This window comes from Cottoperca gobio, chromosome 13, assembly GCF_900634415.1.
Source record: "Cottoperca gobio chromosome 13, fCotGob3.1, whole genome shotgun sequence".
NCBI classification, from domain to species: Eukaryota; Metazoa; Chordata; class Actinopteri; order Perciformes; family Bovichtidae; genus Cottoperca; species Cottoperca gobio.
The window spans coordinates 11,127,433-11,154,951 of NC_041367.1; the positions used below are offsets into that span (position 1 = coordinate 11,127,433).

The 27,519-nt window shown below is 41.6% G+C and overlaps 1 protein-coding gene across 1 annotated transcript in view; it reads left to right on the plus strand.

Moving 5' to 3' along the window:
* The window catches only part of dock10 (dedicator of cytokinesis 10), a 42,254-nt gene that overhangs the window by 6,820 nt on the left and 7,915 nt on the right, over positions 1–27,519 (plus strand). Inside the window, 42 exon segments of the mRNA XM_029445732.1 lie at positions 1,006–1,125; positions 3,840–3,929; positions 4,969–5,051; positions 6,559–6,631; positions 6,912–7,046; positions 7,366–7,500; positions 8,436–8,622; positions 9,554–9,642; positions 10,168–10,251; positions 10,398–10,556; positions 10,726–10,974; positions 11,073–11,195; positions 11,688–11,770; positions 11,871–11,993; positions 12,083–12,137; positions 12,139–12,163; positions 12,307–12,494; positions 12,636–12,701; positions 12,837–12,929; positions 13,087–13,210; positions 13,337–13,458; positions 13,614–13,697; positions 14,773–14,865; positions 15,080–15,198; positions 15,442–15,511; positions 17,085–17,198; positions 17,397–17,468; positions 17,615–17,761; positions 17,995–18,078; positions 18,172–18,268; positions 18,424–18,456; positions 18,726–18,904; positions 19,463–19,579; positions 20,712–20,829; positions 20,936–21,051; positions 22,096–22,210; positions 22,562–22,628; positions 23,226–23,273; positions 25,712–25,822; positions 26,355–26,467; positions 26,634–26,749; positions 27,336–27,473. Of these exon segments, the coding sequence (XP_029301592.1) occupies positions 1,006–1,125; positions 3,840–3,929; positions 4,969–5,051; positions 6,559–6,631; positions 6,912–7,046; positions 7,366–7,500; positions 8,436–8,622; positions 9,554–9,642; positions 10,168–10,251; positions 10,398–10,556; positions 10,726–10,974; positions 11,073–11,195; positions 11,688–11,770; positions 11,871–11,993; positions 12,083–12,137; positions 12,139–12,163; positions 12,307–12,494; positions 12,636–12,701; positions 12,837–12,929; positions 13,087–13,210; positions 13,337–13,458; positions 13,614–13,697; positions 14,773–14,865; positions 15,080–15,198; positions 15,442–15,511; positions 17,085–17,198; positions 17,397–17,468; positions 17,615–17,761; positions 17,995–18,078; positions 18,172–18,268; positions 18,424–18,456; positions 18,726–18,904; positions 19,463–19,579; positions 20,712–20,829; positions 20,936–21,051; positions 22,096–22,210; positions 22,562–22,628; positions 23,226–23,273; positions 25,712–25,822; positions 26,355–26,467; positions 26,634–26,749; positions 27,336–27,473 (4,557 nt within the window).

Here is a 27,519-nt window from a genome sequence, read left to right on the forward strand (position 1 = left end):
TGCGTGTGAACCAAACCAAAGATCATTACTTCCTCCGCTTTCATCACCGCAGCCTGCTGCAGCTCTCGCTTTGCTGCTGTTGCTGCTCTGTTGCTATTCTCTGAATGACAGACGTAACTAACCATAGCCCTCGATCTATAAAACACATGTTGTGACCTGTTACATAATCTTTCAACATAGTTTTAAATCTCATTGAGAGAAGACAAAATGTTAGTGTGTAGTGGATTGTTTTGTCTGAGGTGCATCATTTTACAAGTTCTAGTTTGGTGATTTATATACTGAGCGTGTAAAAGTGGGGTTGTGCAAACAGGCCTTCACATATACAAGCATCTGTTGATGAGTGGATAAAGTTTATGTCAATGTCCACCTGTAACATGTTGTGTGTCCGGTGAAAGCTGCTATCTCATACTTCTCTTTTTAATCTCCGTTAATTTAAAACAACTCCACACACTGTACAGTATTTTTAGGTGTGGCGTTTCGCAGCCTCACTTCAGCAGTGGTGCTACTTCCTCTACCATTCTTATAGGTCATGGCTTTACCTGCCATGGATACTGCTTTTAGTATTTGGGCTGTATGAATAATGTGGTTCATGAACAATACTGAGTCTTTTTTCTGCTTTCACAATATCTGGTAATAGATATGAGGTATTAATTAGAAGCATTGTCTATAATTAGAACATTTTCAACATCGGTCCTATTGCCTGAAATACAGTGCAGATGCCAAAACACTTTCTTTGGGGGAATGTAAACATGTTTTATTGAACACATTTAACAAAATATGACAAACTGCTCCCTGAATAAGTGCTAAAGATGTTCTCCTGAATAGAATATAGTCTAAAGTTAGAAAATGGGAAATCAATTTGACTAAGCGTTCGATGCCAGCTTTCAATACTAGACACTCTTCAATCTTCAAAGTCGTATATTATTTATTGCATCTCCTGGTTTTAATGAGGTTTGACACCCAACAAAAAGATCTGATCAAATGTCTCTGTGTTTTCATTTGCAGCAGGAGAAGCCAAAGCTGATTGATCCTCTTGACTATGAGACGGTCATCTCTGAACTGGGGGACGAGCTGAAGGAAGACCCTCTCAGAGACCTGCTCCTATTCCCCGACCATGATTTCTCGGTAAGCGTCTGTGTGTGTGTGTGTGTGTCTGATACGTGGTGACCTGATGGTTCAGCGGTTAATACGCTCAGAACAAGAAGCTTCTCGGTTAAATTTGAATGCATCTCTCTTTGGTTGAGCGGCGTTGACTTGCCCCACAGTATTATTTGCAGCTATGTATTGCATTGTGGTATTGTTAGCAGAAAGTAGTGCGTTGCCATTGTAAGGCTCTATAACGTGAATAAACTATAAACTCAGAATTCTGACACTTGGCAGACATTAAATAGAATACGCTACATAGTAGATGGGGAGGGATTTCGGACACGGTACAAGTCGTCAGTTTGTAATTTGACAATTATGCATTGTTGTTTCAATGTGACATATTTTCTCCACTCCAGCAGGGCACACTTACTACTCCCTCTAATCGTGCATGTTGTTAAGCATCTTTTCATTACAGTCAACAATTTATTCTCTCCGGCCCCCTTTACCTCTTTGTTCATTAGTACTTTCATCACCGTGCTAATATGTTTCTGCAGACGCAGATCCACTGCACATTAACATGACCTAATTGGCTGCTTGTGGTAAAGGGAAGCGCTTGCTTGCGGAGTTGTAGCTTTAATGTCTGACTCTGCTGGTTCCAAGCTCTGACTACAACCCAATCTGCTCTGATTTTCTTTGTCTCTGCAGCCTAAAGTCAATTTCCATAATTGTAAATGAAAGTGGCTTTGACCGAGTATTGCTAATGCACAAAAGGCATTTACTAGATCTGCTTCTTTACCAGTTGCTTCGTGAGCTCAGCGCTCCCGCCAGCTGATCGGCTTGTATTATTCAAAGTCTGTCTCTGTTCACGCGCAAAGATCTTGAGTGCTGACTTGTTTTCATTCCCATTCTGCAAAATCACATGGAAGAATATTTCTCTTTGAATATGCATATAAATGTTGATTTTCTGTTTCATGGGTCATAAAATAACCTTTACATAATTAAACATGATTCATAGGTTAGGGTATTAGCTGTAGGTCTAACCACTGCTGAGAAAGGGAATACATATTAAGAGATTTGACTTGAATTATTCATCTCCACTGCAAGAAAGCTGGCCAGAAACAATTTCTAGAAGAAGGAATTAATGAATATTACATCAATATGCTTGATAAGTATTACAATGTCCTCTCAAATCAAATCATCTCTCATGAGGTGTACGTTATGAAGCATGACGAGGAGTCCTGATAAGTAAGAGTCTTGCTATCCCAAAGAGTGCGGGCTAGACCTGCTCTTTATCAAGTGTCATGAGATAACTTCTGTTGTGATGTGCCGCCATGTAAATACAATTGACTTGACTAGTGGCTTAGTGAGGGTGTACGTACTTATATAAACGCTAACATGTTCACAATGACAGTGTTAGTATGCTGATGTTAAGCGGGTATAATGTGCACCATGTTCAACCTATCCTATTTATAAAAATGTGCTCATTAGAAATAAACAAATAAAGCACAGCTGAGGCTGATGGGAGGTTATTGATCTTGCGGGTGTTTAGTCATAAATAGAAGTTTTGGACAAAGGGAAATGTTGACCTGCTGGTGGCACTAGAGGCACAATTAAAATATCATAACAGTGATTAGGAGCCTCTGAGTGAGGACAATGGATGTGTGTACACAATGTTGTGGCATTTCATGTGATAGTGTTTTTTGTTGGGATATTTCAATCTTAAAAAAGTGGTAAACTAATTAAGAGACCATAGCCATCCCTAGAGCCATGTAGCTATTATGACTAACAATGGACGAGGTGGAGTATTTAAGTTTTCTTTGTTTTCAGTTGTGTTAGTTACCAGTTACGGTTAAGTGACAATGTGGTGAGAAGCATAAGTATTGTGATTGTCTGCAGTTTGATATTCAGTTGGGTGACAAATTAAAGGAGCAACAACAACATAAAGCGTATGAGTTGTGTGTTGGGGCCACCCTGAGCCTCCAGAGCAGCTTCAAAACTCCTTGTCGTAGATTCTTGGGATGAAAACCAATTATCCAAAATGAATTCCATCATTTGGTGTTTGGTGTTTTGATGATAGCGCAGAGCTCTGTCGTGTCTAATGTCAGTCAGTTTGCATTTCTGTCTGTCCGTCCTGCAAGAAGGATCCCTCCTCTGTTGCTCCTCCTGAGGTTTCTTTCAAATATTCCCACCTATTTCTATTTAGGGTGAGTTTTCTCTATCTGAATCAAAGGTCTGAGGATAGAGGGTGTTGTATGCTGTGCAGATTGTGAAGCCCCTTGAGGCAAATTTGCGATAAATAATATGGGGCTTTAACAGTAAAATGAACTTGATTTGACTGTTGGGGTTGAGATCTGGTGTCTGTGAAGGCCACAGCATGTGATTGACTTCTATTTGGTAGACATTAAAGCGTTACCATTTTGTATTTCTCCACTCCACTTAACTCATCATCAATTTGTATAATGCATATCGATTTAAAACAATGGTGTAATTACTGAACGATGTCTGTGTATACAGAGAAATATCTCTGGGAGCCATGAGTGTCTTAGAGAGTAGATGTATGGATAGATGGAAGATCACAACACATCTTGTCCTGTTACTTACTAAATATGGCTGCTCTTTTCCCCCTGGTGGTTAATGTTTGATCCCTTAATATTGTTTTTCATGTTATTGGAGTTATTTTTTTATTTCAGCCCCGGTGGATCCCTACATATCTTTTGTGTAACGATTCCTTCTCGATCCTTTTAACCCTCCAGGTATCCACTGTGCCTCAGGAGAGACGGACTCTCAAGTCGACTGTTCCTGAAGGGGCAGAACTACAGGCTGAATGTCTGCTGGTCAGACAGGTAAGGAGTGTGTGTGTGTGTGTGTGTGTGTGTGTGTGTGTGCTTGTGTGTTTTCACATACTGTATATCCTCGTGTGTACAGGACTTAACTGTAGCCGCTGTGGTGTGGAAGGTTCCGGTTGGCGGTGGTTACGTTTGTCAGTTTAGGCTGTTAATATAGGACATCCTGATAACGGTGGAGCAATTTTACCGTGACTCTAAAATAAACCAGATGTGTGTGCATATCTTGATGTGTTTTTGTGTGTGTGTGTGTGTGTGTGTGTGTGTGTGTGTGTGTGTGTGTGCGTGTGCGTGTGTGTAGGCTCGGGCTTTCAGATATTATTTCTCCACTGAGCCCCTGAGATTATGGCTGGTCGATCTGAAATGAGCCCTGAGTAGACGGAAACTCCCCAGACAGTACTGTCACAGTCCACTGGAGACTCGTCTGACTTTTCTTTGTGTTGTGTGTGTGAGTGCTCTCTTGTCTGAGGTTGATATTGTAGCTGATAATATGTTTGGTCTGTTTATAATTTGTGACAAAAGATCAAGATCTTCCTAAACAAATGGATGAAGGAAAACAGCGACACAGCGTTCAACAAGCAGACACGAGAGTGTGTGTGTGTGTGTGTGTGTGTGTGTGTGTGTGTGTGTGTGTGTGTGTGTGTGTGTGTGTGTGTGTGTGTGTGTGTGTGTGTGTGTGTGTGTGTGCGTGTGTGTGAGAGAGACAGACAGTGAGAGCACCCTCGGCAGAGTACTATTTCAACCCTTGAGACAGACAAGAAATCTATTAAGATGTAATGATATCTTTATTTGCAGATTCCTTGGGGACAGAGTCCGAATTCATTTCCTTTTTAAAATGTAGATACTCTAATGATGAATCCCAGAATGCACATCAGTAACTAGGCCTCAGGAGAGCTGATATCAGGCTGTATTTTCACTGTGGTGTAGCTTTCTTCATTGTCTGCAGTCGTTCCAGCTGCCCCAGGTCTCCCAGAGAGGCCATCATTATAGAAAGTTAATATTTAATCATATTGAACTTAATCTCCTTCCTCTCCTCCAGGCCTGCAAGTATTACAACTCTGAGCTAAATGTGGTCCAGTTCAAGTATGACGAGTACGCTGGAGACTACCGCCTGCTGCCCAGGTAATACACATTACTTAGCAACCTTATCTACTGTGCCTGCTGTATAGGATTCGAAGGAATAGTTAATCATTTTGGGAAATATACTTACTTTGGGAGAGTAGAAGAAGAAAATTGATACCACTCGAATCCCTCTATATGAAGTCACAGCCAGGATATGGTCAGCTTAGCTTAGCATAAAGACTGGAAGCAGGGGGAAAAAGCTAGCCTAAGCTCTTGATTTGAATATTAGACAATTGTATGTAGGCATGGTTTGTGTTTGCATTTATTTAGCATATTTTCTAATGTACAGTTTTAATCTTAAACATTATTTTGCAATGTATGATTGTATGTAAGTTTAAACAAATGCAGCTTGAGATTTGTTTGACTTTCTGACTTGATTAAAGTCATGCTGGATTTCTTTCCTTTATGTACAACCAGACCCAGAAGTAGTCCCTAACATCAAGGATAACCACAATGTGTTACACTGAGGCGGGAGGTTAACAAGAACAAGATGTTGGCAGGTGTTGAGAGAAAAAGAAAGTCAGAGTGGAAGACTAAGGAAATTCCACTCAAATGTTAACGTTCAGTGCTCCCTCGATCCCTTTTCTAAATGTCAGTCATCCTGTCGGACACCCTTTTAGTCAAGCAGTCATTTATTTAAATCAGTCTGTCAGTCAGTCAACTGGAGTCGTGTCAGTCCCAGTGGGACCGACCCAGAGCAGCCCTGCAGTTACTGCTCTCGACCACAGGAATGTTCCTCTTCTGTCCCCTGGGTTGCCACTGTATTCTTTCCGTCAGTTCACATGACCTCTGACCTCTGAACTGACATCCAGGGTGAACTATAACGTGAAATGCAGCTTAAACCCAAGCACAATCGTACCAACTTTAGTTGTCTCTTTGCAACTGTTGAATTAGCATAACAGCACTACTGGTACATTGTTTGTTTATAAGGCTGACAAGCTAACCAACCATAAACTGTAGGGTTATAAGTTACAGGTTGAAGTGTAATACACCAGGGAAACCATAGTACAATGGGAATCTGCAGCTACTGTATATGTGTGGTTGTCACCGCTGTGATTGAGTGGAGCGTTTTTCATCTGTGTTGGCCAATATTAGCATTCCTCTGTCAGTGGCCAGCCCACGATCACCAGAAATCTTCTAAACATAGTACCCTTTTAGGAGAGCAGCTTTTACGACTGTGTGACTTTTAGCGAAGGGTGGTTCCAGTGTTACCCTCTGAAGACTGCAGCCTGGCTGTCTGCAGCTCACAGCACACACACAAAGGCATTTTATCCCATGGCTCACACACAAAGACAGGTCGACATGTGAAATCAGTGGAGCGGGATTGAGTGAGGACTACCTATTGTCGACTCCTGACAGAGAACGATGGAGCAGAGTCAGCCACCCACACTCATTTGCGCCACTCAAATAGAGTGGACTAATTAAATTCCTGAAATCATTTTCTCTTTCCATCAATACATTTCATTATCAGAGTTCCACATTTTTCTTTTTCCCCTTTCCTTTATAGGAAACTGTACAAAGCAGAGAAGCTGCCGTCCCATTCTTTTGAGATCGACCACGAGGACATTGACAAGGATGAGGTCAGTAATGACCATCTTCTGACAAATGCTTTTAGAATGAATGCATTACACACTGGATACATCCTGTTTAAATTAGTTTAACACGGCCTTAAAGCTGTTAAAATATACTTTGTGAGAGCAGTTAGCTCAGTGGGACATTGTTTGTGTACACAATTTGACTGGCAAATGGCCACCCTGAGTCTTGGAAAGTCTCCTTTTCTCTATTGATCCTCTGCTCCTCTGTCAGAGGGATGAATGGAAAGCTAATGTAATTACAACTGACCATATTTATGTTTTACAGGATACCACCTCCCTGTCCTCGTCCAAAGGAGGAGGGGGTGGTGGTGGCGGTGGAGGAGGGATCGGTGTGTTTCGGTCAGGCTGGCTCTACAAAGGGAACTTTAACAGCACTGTCAACAATAGCATCACTGTTCGGGTGAGGAAACGTCTGATGCTCTCCCTTTTCGTGCCTTTTCTGTCGAGCTCTTTCACCCTGACCCTCAGATGTCCCCCTCTTTTTAGCTGAAATGTTTCACCTTGCTCTCTGATCTGGTACACTTAGTTTAATTGTAGCTCCTATTGATGACATATTTGTGAATGATCAACATATGACAATAATTACTGTTTTGTAGTTTAAGGAATAATAATCTTACTATGTTTTTGGGTCATTTTAGTGCACAGCCTAAATACTGAGTTGCCTTTGACTTTTTCCTTTAAACAAGGTTAATGTGTTTGCACTTATTCTATCTGTGCAGTCGTTCAAGAGGAGATATTTTCAGCTCACCCAGTTGACGGACAACTCCTACATCATGAACTTCTACAAAGACGAAAAGATCTCCAAGGAGCCCAAAGGGTGCATCTTCCTTGACTCGTGCACTGGTGTGGTCCAGGTGGGTTTTAAAACATTCATATTAGTAAGAGCGCAACACGATATACACTCTATTATACATACAGTATATATACTTGTATATTAAGAGTAATATAATAATATCCCTTCAAAACTACTGCACAAAACAACAATGTGCTGGATGTGAAAAGCATAACATCTAAACTTTAATCCATTGCATCAAATATTTAATCTCCTGGGTTCACAAAGACCTTCATTAGAGCAACCCCAAAACTAAAGGATAAAGAGAAAATAGTTATTATCTTTTACGAGGAGACGTTGTGTTTCCTTTTGTAAAGCAGAGAGTGCCACTGAGTGCAAGCTTCTCAATAAACTTAAACTTGAACTTGAACATAGTTGTAAACTGTGACTTGTAGCATGATCATGTTAATGGCATCACACGCCCAAGTCAATATACTATTGTGTCACTTCTAAGGGAGTGTTTAGTTTTGGGGGAATTTAACCTTCTTAATTTACAGTATTTGCTGCATTTACTGGATGTGTATTTTGGGAGTTGCAGCTTCCTCTTTGTTACAAGGACAAAATGGAAATGAGCTTTTCCATTTATTGTGTTTTTATACTGTACGTGTATGCAGTTTTGTATTATTTTTATTATTATTATTATTATTATTATTGTGAAATGATCCATCCATCTATCTAAAGCTACAGTTGTTATGATTGAATGTGTCTTGTTAAAAAACAGTGAAGAGAAATTATTACCTGTATGCTTTCTGATGTATTAGGTATTTTTAGAGAGAGTTTCTTTATTGATTCGACATCCAGAAACCAAGCCAAGGAAGGCTAAGTTTATAATTCACATACAGTACATTAGAAAACTGCATCTGGAAGAAGAGTCAAGTTTTCCAAAAACCAAACCAAGCTCTGGTTTCAGTGTGTAACCACATTATCCTATCCATCCTTCCATTCATCCCCCTGTAGAATAACCGTCTGAGGAAACACGCCTTTGAGCTAAAGATGAACGAGGTTACGTACTTCGTGCTGGCCGCGGAGAGCGAGCAGGACATGGAAGAGTGGATCAGCACGTTGAACCGCATCTTACAGATCAGTCCCCACGACGGTCCCGCTCCTGACCGCAAGAGTCTGGACCTCACCGACCATCGGCAGGGTGAGACCGGCTCTGTTATTGTATTTAGGAATACACAAAGTCTACTTACGAGGGATGTCGAGAGAGGGAACTGAAGACTAGTTGGAAAGAGCAAAGGGGATGTAAGCACAAATGGTAATTTAGTGGCGAAAGGGGTATTTAAGGAGAGGAAATTTAAGCAGGATTCCAAAACATGTATAAATCATGGTGCCCTCAAGAGAGGAAGATTTCATACTCGATGTCAGCAAAAATGGAACCTTCTCCTCTCTCTCTCTGACTTGCTCTAACTACATTATATCTGCCATCTTGCTATGACCTTTGTGGGGTAGTTCAGCTAGTTTGGGGCTCAATCAATAACATCACGAACAGGAAATGAAGCCTGACGCCAACCAGTGACTCCACCTTTGTTTAATACATCAACCTTTTTGTTAAAAGAAACTTTACATGGGAGCATAATTCATTAAACTGGACCTTATGTGCCAGCTCTGGGAGAGTTTCGGCATAGGATTACAGTCTGTAACATAACACACACCGACAGAGCATTGAGACTTGGCCCAGTGAAAAGCGGTGGAATGATGTAATAGCCTTAGCCGTCATGGCTCCGTGGTGCCTCTAAATTAGGCTGCAAGCGTGTGGTGACCTACCACTAATGAGCCATTTTGTTCAGCATGGCCTTTGAGAAGAATTGCTCTGGGCACTGAAGAAGCCTGCCTGCCTTATTGCTCGTAAATACCACAAATGGAGTCATATTTCACTCTGAGATGGATATGTGTCCGCTGACTCCGTTGGTGTGTATTTAGTGTACTGCTGAACCTATTTTAGAAAATGTGAAAATGGCCTTTAACCTTTTGGGAAATGGACCGCTTAGATAAACTTTCCCATCCACTCGGTGTCATCGCTCATAAACCGAAGTCACTCTCAGGAGTCCTGATTGTGTTTGTTCTCTCTCCAGATGTGTTCGACCTGTCGCTGAGTGACTGCTGTTTACAGGAGAATGAGGACACTACTACAGAGAACGGCATCAATCCAGAGCTAGCAAAGGTAGGCTCAAACTCTTTTCTTTCAAACAATGATACACCTCTGCTGCTACTGCCTGCAGTTATCACTTGTACTATTAACTGTGCATGCATGCACACAACTGTCTATTTAAAAGTACCCTTTGGATTTTGTTTTTTACAATAACGTGTACATGAGGCTGCAAATGTACACACACAAGCGAAACAATAAATTCCAATTCCTGATTTTTTTTTTCCATTGATCAACAGTAATGGTAGAAACTGTAGCAATGTGTCAGAAAAAGACAGGAAACAATAAGACTGTGCCAATATCCTAATATTCAAAAAGATGGCTTTGTAAATATTTTATAAGGAGGGAATTTGTCATGTTTTTATAGGCCTCAAGAATACCCACAATGCATTTCTGTGAGAAGCCCTGAACGTAAACATAACTGTCCTGGTTCACAAGAAAAACCTTGTTGTTTTTGCTGATATCATAATTCATGATGAGCTATTCATTATGTGCCTCAAGTTGTTCTTTGACTGTCTCTTTCTGTCTCTTCTCTGACAGTATATCTCTGAGACAGATGAGGGAATTCGCTGTGCCAGGAGAGAAGAGAGGTTGAACCTGTTCTCGCTGGACCCTGATACTCCTGTATGTATAAAGAAGAATTCATTGTTTTACCTTCATGCATGTTCTTCCTTTATGGCATTAATCTAATGTATTGTTTGTCATGTTGCTGCAGTTTTTAACCAGATCTCATCAGTAAAATTCTGTCAACTGTGTTTCACCAACCACAGGTTCTGAGGAGCCCGCGGACCGAGCATTCGTCAGTTGAGAACGCACCAGTGCGTCCGTTTGAGGAGAAACTAGGCAGGAGGTTTATGATCACCTGCCGATCCCTCAACCTCATGCTACAGGGCTGCATCAACGAGAGTGAAACAGGACCGGTCACTAATGTGAGAATTAGAAAACACGTGCCTTTTACATTTTCAGACAGTTACCCACACGTGCTTCAATACTGATTTCTGCATTAGCACGTCTCTGTGAAAATATGATAAAGCATGTCGAAACGGGCTAAGTGTAGCGACGACAATGAGAGTGACTGAGCTGAATCTGCTCCACCAGATTGAGCCCCTCTTCGTGTCTCTGGCTCTGCTGGATGTACGAGAAGGGAGAAAGGTGTCCGCAGACTTCCACGTCGACCTCAACCACGAGGCTGTGCGTCAGATGATCGGAGGCTGCTGTAACGGGACAGGTGGTCCGGAGACGGGGGTTGGAGGTCAGGAGAATGGCCTGAGCTCTCCCACTGAGAAGAAGCCAGGAGATTGTTGCCTCGGCCTGGACCTGGAGCACTGGCTATGCTTTCCCAAACAGGTACTAGAATGTTACTCCTGCAGTATGTCACATAGGTATAGATCCCTTACTCTGCATTTAACATGTAGAATAACTCCTTTCCTATGCTCTCCATGCAGGCCATCTTCTCAGTCACTAACCCCCACACAGACATAGTGATGGTGGCAAGAGTGGAAAAGGTGCTGATGGGAAATATTGCTTGTGGGACAGAACCTTATATCAAGCATACAGACTCCAGCAAGGTCAGAAAGTCACTTTTTTCATCGCTTTGGTCATTTACACTTTAATTTAATTTATGTTGTATGATTGACCAACAACACAGAGGTTAACCTTTTATATTGTCTTATCTCTCAAAGCAAGCTGGGAACAATGTCTCATGAAACATGCTGTTAGGGCCTTTATTGTACGAGAAATGGCTTCATCCACTCAAACACAAAATGGTTTATCTTCGTCACTGAATGTTAGTCAGATAGTTTAGATATGAGGTTTTTCCAACATCCTATCCAAGACATTTCCTGGCTTCCCCGCTAGTAGTTCTCCATGAGCTCCTTGTTTAAAGTAAATCATCAGACGTTCAACCTGCTGCCTGTATTGGACAACCTCTGATTTAGTCTGTCACTCTGTAGGACAATTAGAATTTTAAGGCTAATCAATTCTCATTGTATTTAAAAAATAAAATCAGCTGTGGTGTCTCGCTAACATTCCCCTCTGTCCTTCTTTCTCTGCTTGTACAGAGTGTTCAGAAGATTTTGAAATCCAACAAACAGTTCTGTAGTAAACTGGGAAAGTACCGCATGCCATTTGCCTGGTCTGTCAGGTCAGTGCTCCTGTTTGGAGGCTCAGTTGTCTAAACATTTCAAAGATTGACCTGCCATGTTCCTTCCACAAGAGCTAACGTCTCTTTCTCTCTATTGTAGGTCAGTGTTTAAGGACAACCACGGGGCACTAGACAGGGAGTCTCGTTTCTCTCCTCTCTTCAAACAGGAGAGCAACAAGATTTCCACAGATGACTTGATTAAGCTGGTATCTGAGTACAAGAGGTAATGCAGTCTGTTGGTCACTTAGGCTCTTTCAAGGCAAGATAAACAGTTCTTACGCTATTTAATTTGAATTTGAATTGTGTGTGCAGGGCTGAGAAGACCAGCAAACTGCAGACTGTTCCTGGGTTGCTGGAAATCGCAGTCGGACTATGTTCCATTGGAGCATCCTAGTATGTTTTTCTTTTAGGCAATACTTCCCCTCTGTCTGCGTTCATTCATGTTCCCATTCTGCTGTCTCTCTGTCTCCTCCTCTCCTTCTATTTCTCTACTCTTCCATGTGTTTGAAAATCGTTTTTTTCTCCTGTGCTTTCAGACTGTGTGACATCCTCCTGTGTGCCGGTGAAGCCCTTTGAGGAGCTGAGCAAACACCCGCCAACTGTGGAGGTGGAGGAGTTTGTCCAGGACAGCACCAAGTTCACGCAGCCGCACCGGGTGTACAGAAACCACATCTACGTCTACCCTAAACACCTCAAATATGACAGCCAGAAGAGCTTCGCTAAGGTGTATATTCATTAGCCTTAGATCCCGAATCACCAACAACATGCCTCTTGGTTTTTTTACATACTTCATATGCTTTTATTATTTACTGTTTCTTTTATATGTGAGCAATTATTAATGTTACAATGGTCCTCTTGTTTGCAGGCTCGTAACCTTTCAGTCTATGTGGAGTTCCGCAGCTCGGACGAAGAAGTTGCCAAACCTTTAAAGGTAAAAATGCTCTCCTCAAACATGCTGATGGGACATTTATTGTCTTTTATACGACTCCAGTTAAACTCTGTCTTTCGTGAGAAACTGGCTGAGTCTGACTTTCTTTTGTAACTTTTTCTGTTGCTGTTTTTGCAGTGCATCTATGGCAAGCCGGGAGAGCCAGTCCTCACCACAGCAGCCTGCTCCACAGTCCTGCATCACTCCCAGAATCCCGACTTCTACGATGAGGTAAAGGAATCATCACATAGATATCATTAGAGCCTAGAAGAGGATTTTATTTTTTCCCTAGTCAGTAGGTCTGTAGGCAGGTTTACAGAAAACTTAACAATCTGCTGCATCCCTTGCAGCCCATGATATAACCCGCTACATGCTGTTGTGTCCCCAGGTGAAGATTGAACTTCCTACTCAACTTCATGAAAAGCACCACCTTCTTTTCTCCTTTTACCACGTCACCTGTGACATCAACGCCAAGACGAATGCTAAGAGGAAAGAAACCCTGGAGACTCCAGGTGAGTTCTTGGTCGATCTGAAGCTGTAATTTAATTGAACTTGTATTTATGTATTCATAGCGGGTTGTTTTGTGCTTGGTCTTGTCCACCTTGCAGTACTTTTGTATTTGTCTGTGCCTTTTTTAGTCGGCTATTCTTGGCTGCCTCTCCTCAAAGAAGGCCGTCTTTCATCCCAGGACTTCAGCGTCCCTGTCTCCTGTAACCTGCCGTCTGGATATCTGGCCATCAAGGAAGCCAGCAACACCAAGGTGAGAGGGAGGAAGGCACAGGGTGTATAAATATTACAAATACTGCTGAATAATAAACAGGTTAATTTGGGAGAAGAGGATTATATGAAGAATTACAGCATATGATGAATTGAGTTGGTGTGAGACTCGAGATGTCTTTTCTTTTTCTTATACAGAATGGAGCAGATGTGAAATGGGTCGATGGAGGAAAAGCTATCTTCAAACTGTCAACCAATGTTGTCTCCACAGTATACACTCAGGTAACACCATCATCTAGGTGTCTGCGGTCTCCCCTCGCTTTCTTTGTTTTTACTGACTTACTGATACTGTGATGGACTGGCAGTGTGTCCGAGGTATGCTCTGTGAAGGCCGTCACAAGAACCTGAACAAGATAAGCCGTATAGAAAATGGATAGATGTCTGGTTTTCTACCCATTGTTTCAGCCACTACATCCTTATTAAAATAAGCCAGAATCAGGACATGCACTGTCCAGGTCTCAGCCTTAAAGGAACACTTAACCCCAAAATGAGGTAATCGGCCATTTTCTGTTTTCTGAGCTGTTCCATCTCAGCTTTCTCCTGTAGAATTCAAATGAATGGGGTCCGCTTGTGTGGAACAGTAAATGGACATAAAATGACAATTTAGAAGTCCCTAAGCAAATTAAAGGATTAGTGGAAAGTATAAGTGGCAACTTCTTCTCATGTGGTGTGGGACATGAAACGGAAATGGACCATTCCCACATTGCCAGGAGAGGATGTTTGCAGTGCTACACAGCAATCTCTTGATTGGCTGGTGGCTTGTAAATCGGATCAGCTAATGTCCATTGTTTCACTTGCAATACTTTATAAAAGACAATTTTTTAATTTTTAAAGGACATTTTGAATTGCTTTTAAAGACAAATTAGAAATAGAATAAATACATTTAAAACAGTAAGTTGTCATAATTACAACTCAAAAAGTTAAAGAGAAAACAGCTCTTAAGATGATTTTCAAAATGATCAATGGATATTTAATAGATATACATCTCTCCTTGATACCACTGCAAAGTACTGCACGGAACAACCAAACTTACTATATAGTGTTATTATTTAGTGTATTGGCCTCCACAGAACAGTCATCAGCCATAATACACTTATTTTATTTGATGTTCTTTTTGAAACTATTTAAAATACTTGAATTGTTTGTGACTATGCTGAGCCGATGACATTTTGACTAACATAGTGATGTGGTGAAGTTCACATTTTAGGATTAAATGTTTCTTAAAAGGAAACCAGTCCAGTAAGTATTATTACAGATGCTTAGTGCTGATATTCATGGCTTCTTCCCTCTGTGCCAGGACCCCCACCTGAACCGATTCTTCCAGCAGTGCCAGAAGAGAGAGCTGGACCTCTCGCTACCTCCTACCTCCAACTTCCTCAACTGCTTGAAGGTCAGAGAAAAGACACTATAAAACCAAGACAAAAACCAAAGCCTTGCAAAACTACTGATCACTGCTACATGTCTAATCAGTGCAAACATTACTGTATGCCAAACATAATTTAGTTTTTTGCCTTTTTGTGGTTTATGTTTCTTATTTATTTCCACCCTTCTTTAACTTCTCCACCTTTTTTCTCCTTCTACGCCTCTTTTCCATCCTTCTCCAGGGTCTTCTCAGTATGGAGAGGATCCCAGTGATCATCCGATTTCTGCCAGTGCTCTTTAACCAGCTGTTTAAGGTTCTGACTCAGAATGACAACGATGAGGTCACTACTGCCACCACCAGGTAGGCAGTGGTACTACAATGTCCATAACAGCTGGACTCAAATGAGGGTGGGGGCTCAGTGAATGTGGTAAAGCACACAGTGAGGGTAGTGTTTAATATTCCTGTTTAAAACACCCTATCCCATTCGTATATATATAATTTATTTTTTGTGTTGATAAATCCAATATATTAAGAATTGATAGAGTTACATTGTTTCATGATAAAAGCTGTAATAGATAAAACTCTTTGTTTCTGTGTCTGCAGAGTGCTGGTCCACATTGTTGCAAAGTGCCATGAAGAAAACCTGGATCACTACCTGCACTCCTACATCAAGGTATAATAACGTACCGTATATACCAACAACAAGATGGTGTGCTAGTAGCAATCCTTGGAATAAAGTGTGTTTGTATGCGTGTGCTCAGGATGATCATATGATGATCATTATGAAGGCTGTTGTCTTCTATGAAGGCGTGGAATCTTTGCACAGACTATTTCATTTCTGAGGCTTTATGTGTTTGTATGTGTGTATGTTTATTTAAGTGTGTGTGTGTGTGTGTGTGTGTGTGTGTGTGTGTGTGTGTGTGTGTGTGTGTGTGTGTGTGTGTGTGTGTGTGTGTGTTTGTGTGCGTGTGTTTGGGCCAGCAGGAGTGTGGCTAAGGCCACGTGCCCAGAAAACTGTGCAAACACAAACAGAGAAGTTAGGGAGAGAAGAATAAGAAGAAAGGGTGATTGAGTAGGAGGCAAACAAGGACATTCAGCTCGCTCAATCAGAAACACAAGGCGTGTTTGTTTAGGGGGGGAAAATCAGAAAGAGAATTAGAGAAGAGAGCAGGAGAAACCACAAGACCTGTTTCATGTTGGCCACATTGAAGGAAAACTGCAGCGCCTGAAGAGGCAGTGGCAGAGACGAATGGTGGGAGGGGAAGGACGAGCACAGCTAATGGAACCAGTGTTGCCATAGTAACAGATTGGCATGATGTTCAGTAGTAGAGGTGCCCAATTTAAACTGCTGAGTGTGTGTGTGTGTGTGTGTGTGTGTGTGTGTGCATGCATGCTCACTGACATGGGAGGAAAGAGGGGGTTCAAATCACTGCAGCATGAATTGAGTTGTACGCGTGAATATAATGTGAATCAAACCTTTTATATGCTGCAGTTTTTAAATGTAATTAGCCGTTTTGTCCACTACCACTGTGTGTATAAGTACATATTAGAGCTGGAACAATTCATTGACTTGTTGGTAATGGAAATAGAAATTAATAGAAAATCAGACAAGTATTTTAAAAATCCATTAATTGTTTTTAAGACTTTGTTCCCTACAACACTTCCAAGTTCCAGCTCCCCAATTGTGTGGATTTTCTTTCTATTTTATGTCATTATAAACTGAATATATTTGGGTTTTGGTTTGTTGGTTGCACAAACAAGACATGTTAAGACATCATCTTGGGCTGAAGGAAATTATGGAAGTAGGATGCTTTTTTATTTTTTATTTTTTAATAGCATTTTATAGACCAATGATTAATAGATTATTCAAGACAATAATCAGCAGATTGGGGCACCCTAGTGACCTAGGGGTTAGGACTAGAGCTGCAACTAACCAATTCTCTCAACAGAGAGCCAGAAAATATCAATACTTGGGATTTTCTTTTTTTAAATTAATTATCCAAATAATTGAATTTCTTTCAATCAACCTCTCAATTATTCGACCAATCGCTGCAGCTCTAGTTAGGACCATGAACTGCAACACATCTGCCGTTTCCCTACCCTCATTTCTTGTTATCGTTCTACTGTTTCTTTCCAGTAAAGGAAAAAAATATGCTCAAAACATCATTCAAAAAACAAATCGATAATAAAAAGAACTGTTGGTATGCACCTTTAACTGACTCCTTTTCCCTTGTCCCTGTGTGTAGTATGTGTTCAAGTCAGAGGCCTACGGCTTCAGGACAGTTCACGAGGAGCTGGCTAAGGGGATGACCTTTGACCTGAAGAGCAATGAGCAGGCAGCAGTCAGGAATGTCCTAAAGGTCTGTCTTTCTCGCCATTCAGTTAATTTATTCTAAAATGGAAAAACTTTATTTTTTATTATGGAAATGGTTGTTTGTGCCACTAAGGTCCTAGAAAAATAAGTAACTCAGTGCAAATCTCTCAAACAAAACCATGTGATTAGAAGGATACCTATTGGAGCTTGAGATTGACTTGACTTTGACCTCTCCTGGTTTCAGTTCTCCTGGTTCTTCTTTGAGCTAATTGTCAAGTCCATGGCCCAAAACTTGGTCGACTCTGACAAGCTTAAGGTAAAATGGCGTACTCTACTTTTGGCGTCTGGTGTCTCCCGTTGTCAAAAAACATCAAATTGAACAGTACAGTTCCTTTGCATTTGTTTAATATGCTCGTGGACACAGCGAAATGATTATATTATGCTGACCCCGTGTCCCTACAGCTTCCGAGGCCCCAGCGTTTCCCCTCATCCTACCTGAGCCGCGTGGAGACCCTGGTGGAGACGGTGTCCGAACACATCTTCTGGAAAAACAAAGACCTGGCAGAAGAGACACGCAGCGCCAACTTAGCTGTGGCAGCTTTTGTCAAGGTGGGAGCAAAATGTGTTGTTTCATCATGGATTGAAACGATAATGTTAAATGGAAACCAGTAAAGTGTCTGAACATACTGTGAGCACTGTATACTGCTCTGGGAGGGATCAATGCAAACTGTATAAACAGTCTGCAAATTGTTTCCATTTACAATTGTTGCCTATTGATTCCTCCATTTGTGATACATGATCTGTCTCCCACTATCTCATTAGCTGATTCTTTCTCTTTGCAGCGTTGCTTTACTCTCATGGACCGAGGCTTCACATTCAAACTGATTAGCCACTACATAAACATGATCACAGCCACTGACAGCAAGGTAAAAACGACTTTATTATAAATCGATAGATATGATGTGCAACTAGACAAATATAAACAATGCAATAATATGTATTCTTTTTGTGCCGGACAGGTCTTGTGTGAGCGGAAATTTGAATTCTTGAGAGAGGTGTGTAACCACGAACACTACATTCCTCTCAGCCTGCCGCTACCCTCCACTCGCATCTCAGGTAAGTGTCCGAGTCATACCCTGTAGTTCAGTGCCACCGGTGTTAATGTGGTAACTATCATACATCAATTAGCTCTCACTCTCATTTGTCTATTAACACTCTGTCGTTCTCTCTTTCTCTTCCTGTCACTTTCTCTGACTATTTGTCCATCTCAGACCATTCATCCCCAGAGCCACAAAATACTCATGGTAAATATGTCCACTCATTCCTCTGTAATGTTGTGTGTGTTGATGCTATGGTGTGTGTGTGTGTGTGCTACAGTGATATGATGATAATGAAATTCATGGAAGATTTGCTTGTCACATTATTTACTCACTGTAACCAGATTTATTTATTTAGAAACGGATTAATTAACTCCCCGATGGAAAGCAAATATTGACACAAGCATTATTTAAATCATGTGCAGCTAAGTTAATTTCCATTTAAAATGTGACTCTTTTATGCCGTCTCTCCTCAGTGTCAGTGCCCGAGTACAACCTGACTGGAGAGTTCTGCAGGAAGCACTTCCTGACTGGACTGTTGCTACGGGAACTGGGGCTGGCGCTCCAGGACGAGCAGGACCTGAGACACCTAGCCTTGGCCACCCTGAAGACTCTCATGGCCAAACACTCTCTGGACGCACGCTATGCCACCAAGGTAGCCAGCACACATGTTTACACGGGAGGAACTTACTAAAAGGCATGAACAATGAGTCATGAGCTCAAAGTAGAAATTCTTCCTGCGTGACTCACACATACACACTGACATGTGATTGTTTGTGTCAGCTGCGAGCGGCAGAGACGGTGTCCTAATGAATGATGGGAAGTTTCCAGATCAGATCTAGTCAGTAATCTGCCCTCTGTTAAACAGAGCCAAATACCACCAACCACAACACAACAGCAGGGCTGTAGTCAAGGCCGTCAACTGTGTGCCAAATAAAGGGAAAATCATGTTTCGCAAAAGGCCACAACATTTTCTTGGCAGGACATATTAAATATTATGTAATTGCTCTGACATTTTCTACAGACTACCCAAAGACTGTAGAGATATACATGTTGTATTTCTTGCCAGGGTCGGCTGACTTTGGAAACATATTAAATATATTTTTAAATCAAAGAGAATGTTGATTTCTTGTGGTGTAACAAGATAATGTCACTGGATATAGAATATGCATCCTTTAAATGCCATGCCTCCTTTCATTGGCTGCCCTTCCAGGAGAAGCAGGCAAGGATTGCATCTCTCTACCTGCCTCTGTACGGCCTGATCCTGGACAACATGCCTCGATTCTTCCTCAGGGACCTCTTCCCCATCTACTTCACTTCTAGTGACCAAGTAAGAGTCGAGATGAAAGATGAGATGATTGATTGAATTGTATTGTATTGGTTGATTGTGTGCATGTCATACATATTCCTCCAGTGTTTGAAGGTAAATAGTTTTGGCTCTTTCAGTTATGAGAACATGCTAATGCATTCCAGGCATGTGGATTCTACTAAACACAGCTTGACACTATTATACTTTAGGGCAAGCAACATAAGTCTTAACCCTGTCAACAAAGTCTCATTCCTCAATTACACCGTGTACTTTAATATACATGAATGTATTTTCTGTATTACTCCCCCATTAACTGTATTACTAACACGTTTTTGTACCTTGCGTTGTAGCACAGGCGCTCGTCCTTAGATGTTATAGGTTTGCAGTGACTGCATGAATACTGCCTAAACCATAAAGTCTTGCTGAACGGCGTACATGTGGTCTTTATGTCGCTATCTGTCCCGTGTGATTTACACCACACTGTAAACAAAAATTAGCGTGCTCAGGAATTCTGTATATCAGGGGTGTCAAACTTGCGGCCCGGGGGCCAAAACCAGCCCGCCAGAGAGTCCAATCCGGCCCGCGGGATGACTTTGCAAAGTGTAAAGATTAGTTGTTTTGATCATAAAATAAAATACTGTTCCTAAAATTCCCTCGGGATCTATCTTTCTATCTACTGTAGATACCTGTGACAAAATGTGTTGTGTCTTTGTAGATACACTGTGACCTGTGTAAATTATAAACTGATAATATTGTTTAAATTGCACCTTTCTTCTTAAGAAATGTCAGGTTGCTCATAATGTTTTGTAAAAACATAGTTCATTAAATGTGAACATTTTCAGAATGTATTTGTACTTTTTGCACTTAAACGAAGGGAAAGATTTGGAGTTGTGGTTATTTATAGGTTATTATGCTGTGATTTTACTGGTCCGGCCCACTTGAGATCAAATTGGCCTTTATGTGGCCCCTGGACTAAAATGAGTTTGACACGCCTGCATCGATGGATGATTCGAGTTGAATGTTTGCTTTCATTGGGAAACGAACCAGAACAGTAATAATTAGATATTTTCAGTTAAATATTTTTTTATGTTGCTTGCCTTGCTGTTGTTTTCCTTTTTAAATAAGTCCTCTCCCTCCTCTGCACCCCCACCAGGGCTCTCGAGATGACCTCAGTGTTGGAGGGGTAGTCGCGGGAGGTGTGATCCCCGTTACTCGCCATGGCAACTCTGTAGATGCCTCCTTTTCCAGAGAAGTACTAAACTCCATCACAGGTAACGGTGTGTGAGGTGCTTGCGTGTAGTTGTCTATCTATTCAAACGGTGTGAATGAGGACATTGTTGTTGACACCACCCCCACTCCCTCACCCCCACCCACCAGCCTTCTCATCCTTGGCAGTTGCCACGGGTAACCAGGCAGACTCTCGGGGCTCTCTGATCAGCGTGGACTCCAACCCGAGTGACAGGAACAGTGAGAAGATGGACGGTTGTGAGAAGGTGAGCAACGCGAAGAGTTAAAGAGCCATCGCCTCCTGTGTTAAGTCTCCATATGATCCTCTGTGACAGAGGAGCAGCTGGCACATGTGCAACTTAAATGGTTTAGATACATTGTGTGTGTTTGATACACTGTGCATCTTCCTCGCTGGGAGTCATTCATAATACATTCTACATTATATATGATTTATGTATGAAGAAAAAAGCCTTCTATTTTAGACCACTGATGGTGGACAGATGGACTCACTCAATGCTTTAATACCAGCTAAAGAAACACTGAACGTGGGACGTCCTGCTGGTCTCGGACTAATCATGGAATTGCAATGTTTAAGTCAAGCCGGGGAACATTGTTGCATGTCATCCGCCATCTCTCTCGCTCTCTCTCTCCTCACTTCCTGTCACCTCTTTATATACTACGTAATAAAGGCGAAGAAATAACACTTAAAAAGAGGAAATACTGCATCCCCTTTCCTCCACCCTTAGATCATTTTAGCTAGACACCAACAAAAAAGATCTCCTGATTAAAAGATAACAACATATATTTAAATTATTAAGTTGTGTGTTCATATCTTCTGTACATTTAGTTTCCCAACATGAAGGTATATTTGATGCTTCTCCACATTTCCTTGAATAACATTTGGGCACAGAATTGCTGAAACCTTAATTCATATATTATTTGTCAGCCTAAAAGTAGTAAAACTGAAACAGAAAATTGTATATCAGCTATATAACTTATATTATATATATATTATACCATTATATCTTAGGTTTCCCTCCAGGTTGCTAAAACCTACATATCACATAAACAAAATACTGAAGACCATAACTAAAGGCCCTGTCACACAGTGTCACGCTGAGGCCGTGAAACGCTTTTTTGAGCATGTTCAACAACGTTTCACGGCCTCAGCGTTCAACAACGTACACCAGCGATATTCCATATGCACCAGCATACGTTTCTACCATACGGCACCGTGTGACAGGGCCTTTAGCTACAACCTCAATACTAACTCTGACCATATTTCTGTATGGTTGTTTCTCTCTTCTAAGTTTGCACGGCCGCAGTCCCTCATAGGCTACGGTTCCCGTTGTGACAAGCTGGACCAGGCGGAGACCCGCAGTCTCCTCATGTGCTTTTTGCACATCATGAAAACCATATCTGAAGGTAAGAAATTACATTTTACAAACATTTATAGCAAAGATTCACACAGTCTAGTCCAGTGCCTTGTCAAATTGTGTTTGTAAATGCTATTTATGGAATATTATATGTACTGTTACACTTCATGTGATAAACAGAGGACCAGGAGATTTAGAGAATAGCTTTTTCTGTATCATATATCTGCACTTTCAGGTTAAAACACTAATTACTGGTAACTTTTTGAAACGTGCCCGTTTCACTCCAATACAATTTTAGTATAAAAATACTGACTCTATAAACATTTTCATTGGCACTTGGCTTACCCTCAAGACATCTGCCATGGTATGTAACATGATGTCTTTTGATTCCTTTTTCCAGATGTGCTGGTGTCCTACTGGCACCGGGCCATTCACCAGGAGATCTCAGACTTCTTTAACATCCTGGAGTAAGTGCTCTTCTTTTTTAATTGCGCAGAATTACCACAGGTCCTTTTAGGCTGAATAGTAATACTGTGCAGAGAGAGAGAGAGAGAGAGAGAGAGAGAAGAGAGAGAGAGAGAGAGAGAGAGAGAGAGAGAGAGAGAGAGAGAGAGAGAAGAGAGGAGAGAGAGAGAGAGAGAGAGAGAGAGAGAGAGAGAGAGAGAAGAAGAGAGAGAGGAGAGAGATAGGAGAGAGAGAAGAGAGAGAGAGAGAGAGGAGAGAGATAAGAGAGAAGAAAAAACATTGAGACAAACAGGGATGGGGGCAGTAGAATGAGAGGAGAATAATTGAGAAGACTGTAGCCAGAAGGGAACAGATGAAAGTAATGACACAGCAAGAGAAAGAGAGAGAAAAACAGACTGTTATTCCAATGAGAGCTCCCTCTCCACTGAACAGTGCAGTTAATTAACTGCCTGTTTCCTGTTTGTGTCAGCATCTAGACTGTGCTGTTGCAACTCAGTTTGATCACATGCGCTTAATTTGTCCTGTGTTCTTAACTTACAAAACACTTAAAATCGAGCAAACCTTCACCAAAGATATTGTTGCATTTTCCCTTTCTCCAGGCTGTGTCTTCAGCACTTCAGGTTCCTCGGAAAACGCCACATCGCCAGGTGAGTCTGTGCCCCTCACCTGCTTTCTCCGACAACTGCTTTCTGCATTTATTATAATGATGCATATACGGGACAAACAGCTTTATAACTCGCCATACATACTGCAGCCAAAGGTTGTAACACCCCCACCTACATAATTCATATAATCATGCGCACACGCGAATGTGCAAAGGTAACCGCACGCACACATGTGCAAACACACAAAAATAAATGAAGTCCGACACAGTCAGGCAGAAATACTAATATGTGTTCTGTATGCATGTGCACACTCAGGGACGAGCTTCAAGAGGGGAAGAGGTAAAGGGGGGAAGAAAAGGAAGATAGGGGGAGGGGGAACTCCTGGATCTTGCTGTTGAGAGAAAAGCACTGCTGGATATTGTACTGTAGTAGTTGGCAAGCACAGGATGGGGGTTGTTAGCTAGTGTGCGTGCGTGTGCGTGCGTGCGTGTGTGTGTGTGTGTGTGTGCGTGCGTGTACGTGTGTGTGTGTGCTCGTGCTCTTACTGGAGCTGAGCCATTGGCACTGCTAGACTCCTCCATCTTCTGGTTCCTCCCAGCTAATTAAATTAGCTCTCTTTTTCCTTTCAGCAATAAGATGCTGAGATGTTAGCCAACAAAAGACTAGGAGAACACACTGCTTTACTGTGTGTGGAGGCATTAAAAGAAAAAAGATAGCTGGAAGCCTAGCTAGCGCTCTCAGACGCAGTTGAGCCCATCTAGGGCTGCTAGCTACTTAACATTCGTCTGTAATACCAAGCCATGGGGGATTCACAGTCTTACGCCTGTGTCTGTCTCAGTGTCTCTCTCTGTTAGCTCTTTGATGCCTGGCTGAGTCAGTGTTGGCACCCATTGAAGTTCAGGAGAGATGAATTACACTAGCAGTGCGTAGCCAGCCAGCAAGCTCAGAGGACAATCAGTCAGCCAGCCTATCAGACAACAGTCATTAAAGGCCCTGCTGAAAACATTGGTTTCAAATTTTTTATATTTCTCTATAATATTAAATGATGATTAGAGCAGTTGTAAAAGTCAGAAACAGCCTTCGGTATTTTCAAATGTGATTGACAGGAGCCAACATAAGCATAAGTTATCAGTTTGATTCAAATCCTGATTGTTGGCATGGATGTACATGACATGACCGTTTTACAGAAACCTATAATAACAAAAACTATTCCAAATTTGGAAGAAGGTTGTGTGTTCTTGTATGGTTCCAACACTCACGAGAAGCTGATTGAGAAAATAAGTTGTCTTTAAGTTAGCCTGTGGAGTTTGATCCCAGACATTCTTCTAATGTATCCTGTTTCAGTGTGTGTTGGTGCAGGGAGCCTCACTTCCTTAACTTAAGCCATATTTGAGACTTTCCCTGCAAAGCAGTCACACTCATGCAATATGCACTACATGACACAAACAAATAACAATGAATTGTAATGTATTTTCCATGTTCGACCTTGCAGTTGTAGTCTCCACCACAGTGCATGCTTCATGCCCTCCCCCTCCGTGCATGCTGTAGCTGTTAATGGATTGTCAGTGTGACTGACTGCACAGCTATTGATGTTCTGTTGCATGAAGAAACCCTTTTTGTACTACGCTGTGTTATTTATGCTGGTGCTGTATGTTTTGTTCCCACTTTACATCCTGTAACACATTTTCCTCATTGATGTTGCATGTCGACCTTGTAGCCCTCTGTCTCCACGCCCTGCCTCACGACTGGCTCGACTCCACCTGCTGCTTAATGAGCTCTGAGGCGGTGGCGTTGATTGGCTTACACATTAGCTGTGTTCTCTTCCTTTTGACTGGCCAAGGCAACAAGTGCTTTGTGTAGATTGGTCGTCATTTTATGATCGAGCTCCAATTAAGTATCATGAGAATATGAAATGTTGAACATCTGCTTGTCACTAAGCTGATTTGCGGCGCAGCTTAACTGTCATCACATCTATACATCCTAATCTCCTCGCTGTCCACTGTTAACGCTGATCTCAAGCCTCTACTCTCCACTAACATTCTACCACGAGTTGATATAATATTTCACAATAGTCTGCTAATGGCAAACTAAAATCATTGACTCTGCCACGCCACTAACCTTTCCATCTGGCTGACCTCCCTCTCTGTATGAGTTGTTTGATCTTTCTCTCTGACTTTAGCCGACTCTCATCAAGCCAAGGTCAAATTGGAGATCCTGTATGCTTTTAGCATTTCACTTAGCCTTACAGAAATACAATGTGACCCAGCTACTTCAAATAAGCAACAAGGTCACAATAGTGCAAACATAGTGCTGTATTGCAATTTGAATAGTTACACTAAGGTCACATTTAATTGATTGCAGGCATGTTCAACTATTAGGATGCCACACATAGTCACACCGAACCTATGATGGACACTAAACAATGCTGGTCTCAACTAAGTTAACTCATTTTAGCTTTGATGTGATTGGCTCGTGAACAGGAAGCTAGCAGCGGCAGTAAAGCTGGCCCAGTCCACCCAGGCCAATGGCACCCTGAAGGGCTCTAACCACCCATCCCAGTCCTCTCATCCCTCAAGTCTCTTCCCACAATGGTAATCACCCTCCACCAGGAAAACACCTCTGCCACGATGACAGAGTTAAACTTTTTAAAGAGTCTTTGGTTACTGAAATTGTTCTTAATGCTAATGATGTCTGGTGATTGGCTCAAAATGTAAATATTTTCTTTGTTAGCAAGAAGCTCCAGACTATTTGAACCTACTAAAACACTTGGATTTAGATAAATACATTCTTCTCCTGTGTATATTCATTCATTGATGTGACCACTGTTTGTTATAGAATGTAACTGTGTTGTCAGCATGCCCCTCCTCATACCTGTGTGTTGTGTGATTTGCTCTGTCTCTGTCTCTGTACTACCATGTGTTACTAGACTCCCAATAACAGCACGTCCTTGGGACATGGTGCCGTTTATATATTACTGCCTGCTAAAATGTGAAAAATCTCGAGGGATGGTTGGCCTACAGTTTAGCAGTGCATTTACTTCAGTGCAATTTTAACAAGGATTACAATAAACGTGTGATTGAACCGTGATTGACACCAACTGCTGATCCCTGCTGTTGCCTCCAGGATGGCGTCATCTGGAGGGGAAGGTCACCGGCATGCTCGCTCCCAAACCATGCCTATCATCAGGGGCAAGAATGCTCTCACCAACCCCAAGCTGCTGCATATGATGGAGACAGGTAACACACACACACACACACACACACACACACACACACACACACACACACACACACACACACACACACACACACACACACACACACACACACACACATGTTGACTGACATGAATATAAAGTTACTGAGATGGATTTAAGTTAGTCATATCTGATTCTGTTTCCAGATGGGAATATTCAGGATGGGGACACACTGAGTCCTACAGATATTGAGGCAAACATGTCCACCGAGGTGGCCCTCACTGTGCTGGATGTACTGGAGCTTTTTGTCCACCATCACAAGGTCTGTGGTCCTTTCATAGTTTACATCTGAAACAACAATTCACACCGCACACTTAATATATATTTTTTTAATTTATATTAATATTATTATGTTTAATCTGAGCTCTAGGCTTAGTTTTAGATTTTGTAATAACATGAAAATGCGTACACATGTGTTTGAATGGGAGGCTTTCGCACCATTTTAAAGGTTGTATATCACACAAGAAATCTTTTGATATTCCTCTTGCTCTACTCTATCTTTTGATATTAATAATAAAGTTACATTTACTATATAATTGAACAGGGAGTTTTCAAATCACATTCTTGTTTCTGTTTCTTGATCAAAACATAACCCAAAAAAAAGGAAATTCCACATCTGCCGCCAGCAGCAACAAAAATAAATCTACAAACGTTTTTTTGTCCATTTTGAATTTTCGTAGATGTGTAGGCTCTAAATCATGCACATTTTTCATGCACATTGTACAGCCATGCCAATGCTACTCTACTGCCACCTGGTGGCTAGAAGAATCTCAGTCTGTGCGTGAAAGTTACTTGTTGAAACTTTGATGGTGAAATGTTTTTTTCACTTTTCACATCCATCCATACAGAAGCAGCTGTTGCTGGATGAAGGACAAAACGTACTGATGAAGAAGGTGCTGGACACCTACTTGCTCTTCTTTCAGATCAACCAATCAACCGCCACTCTACGGCATATCTTTGCTGGACTCAGGCTCTTTGTACAAAAGGTCCAGGAAGCTTCATGTCATCGCACAACATTTATGTTAAGATTCA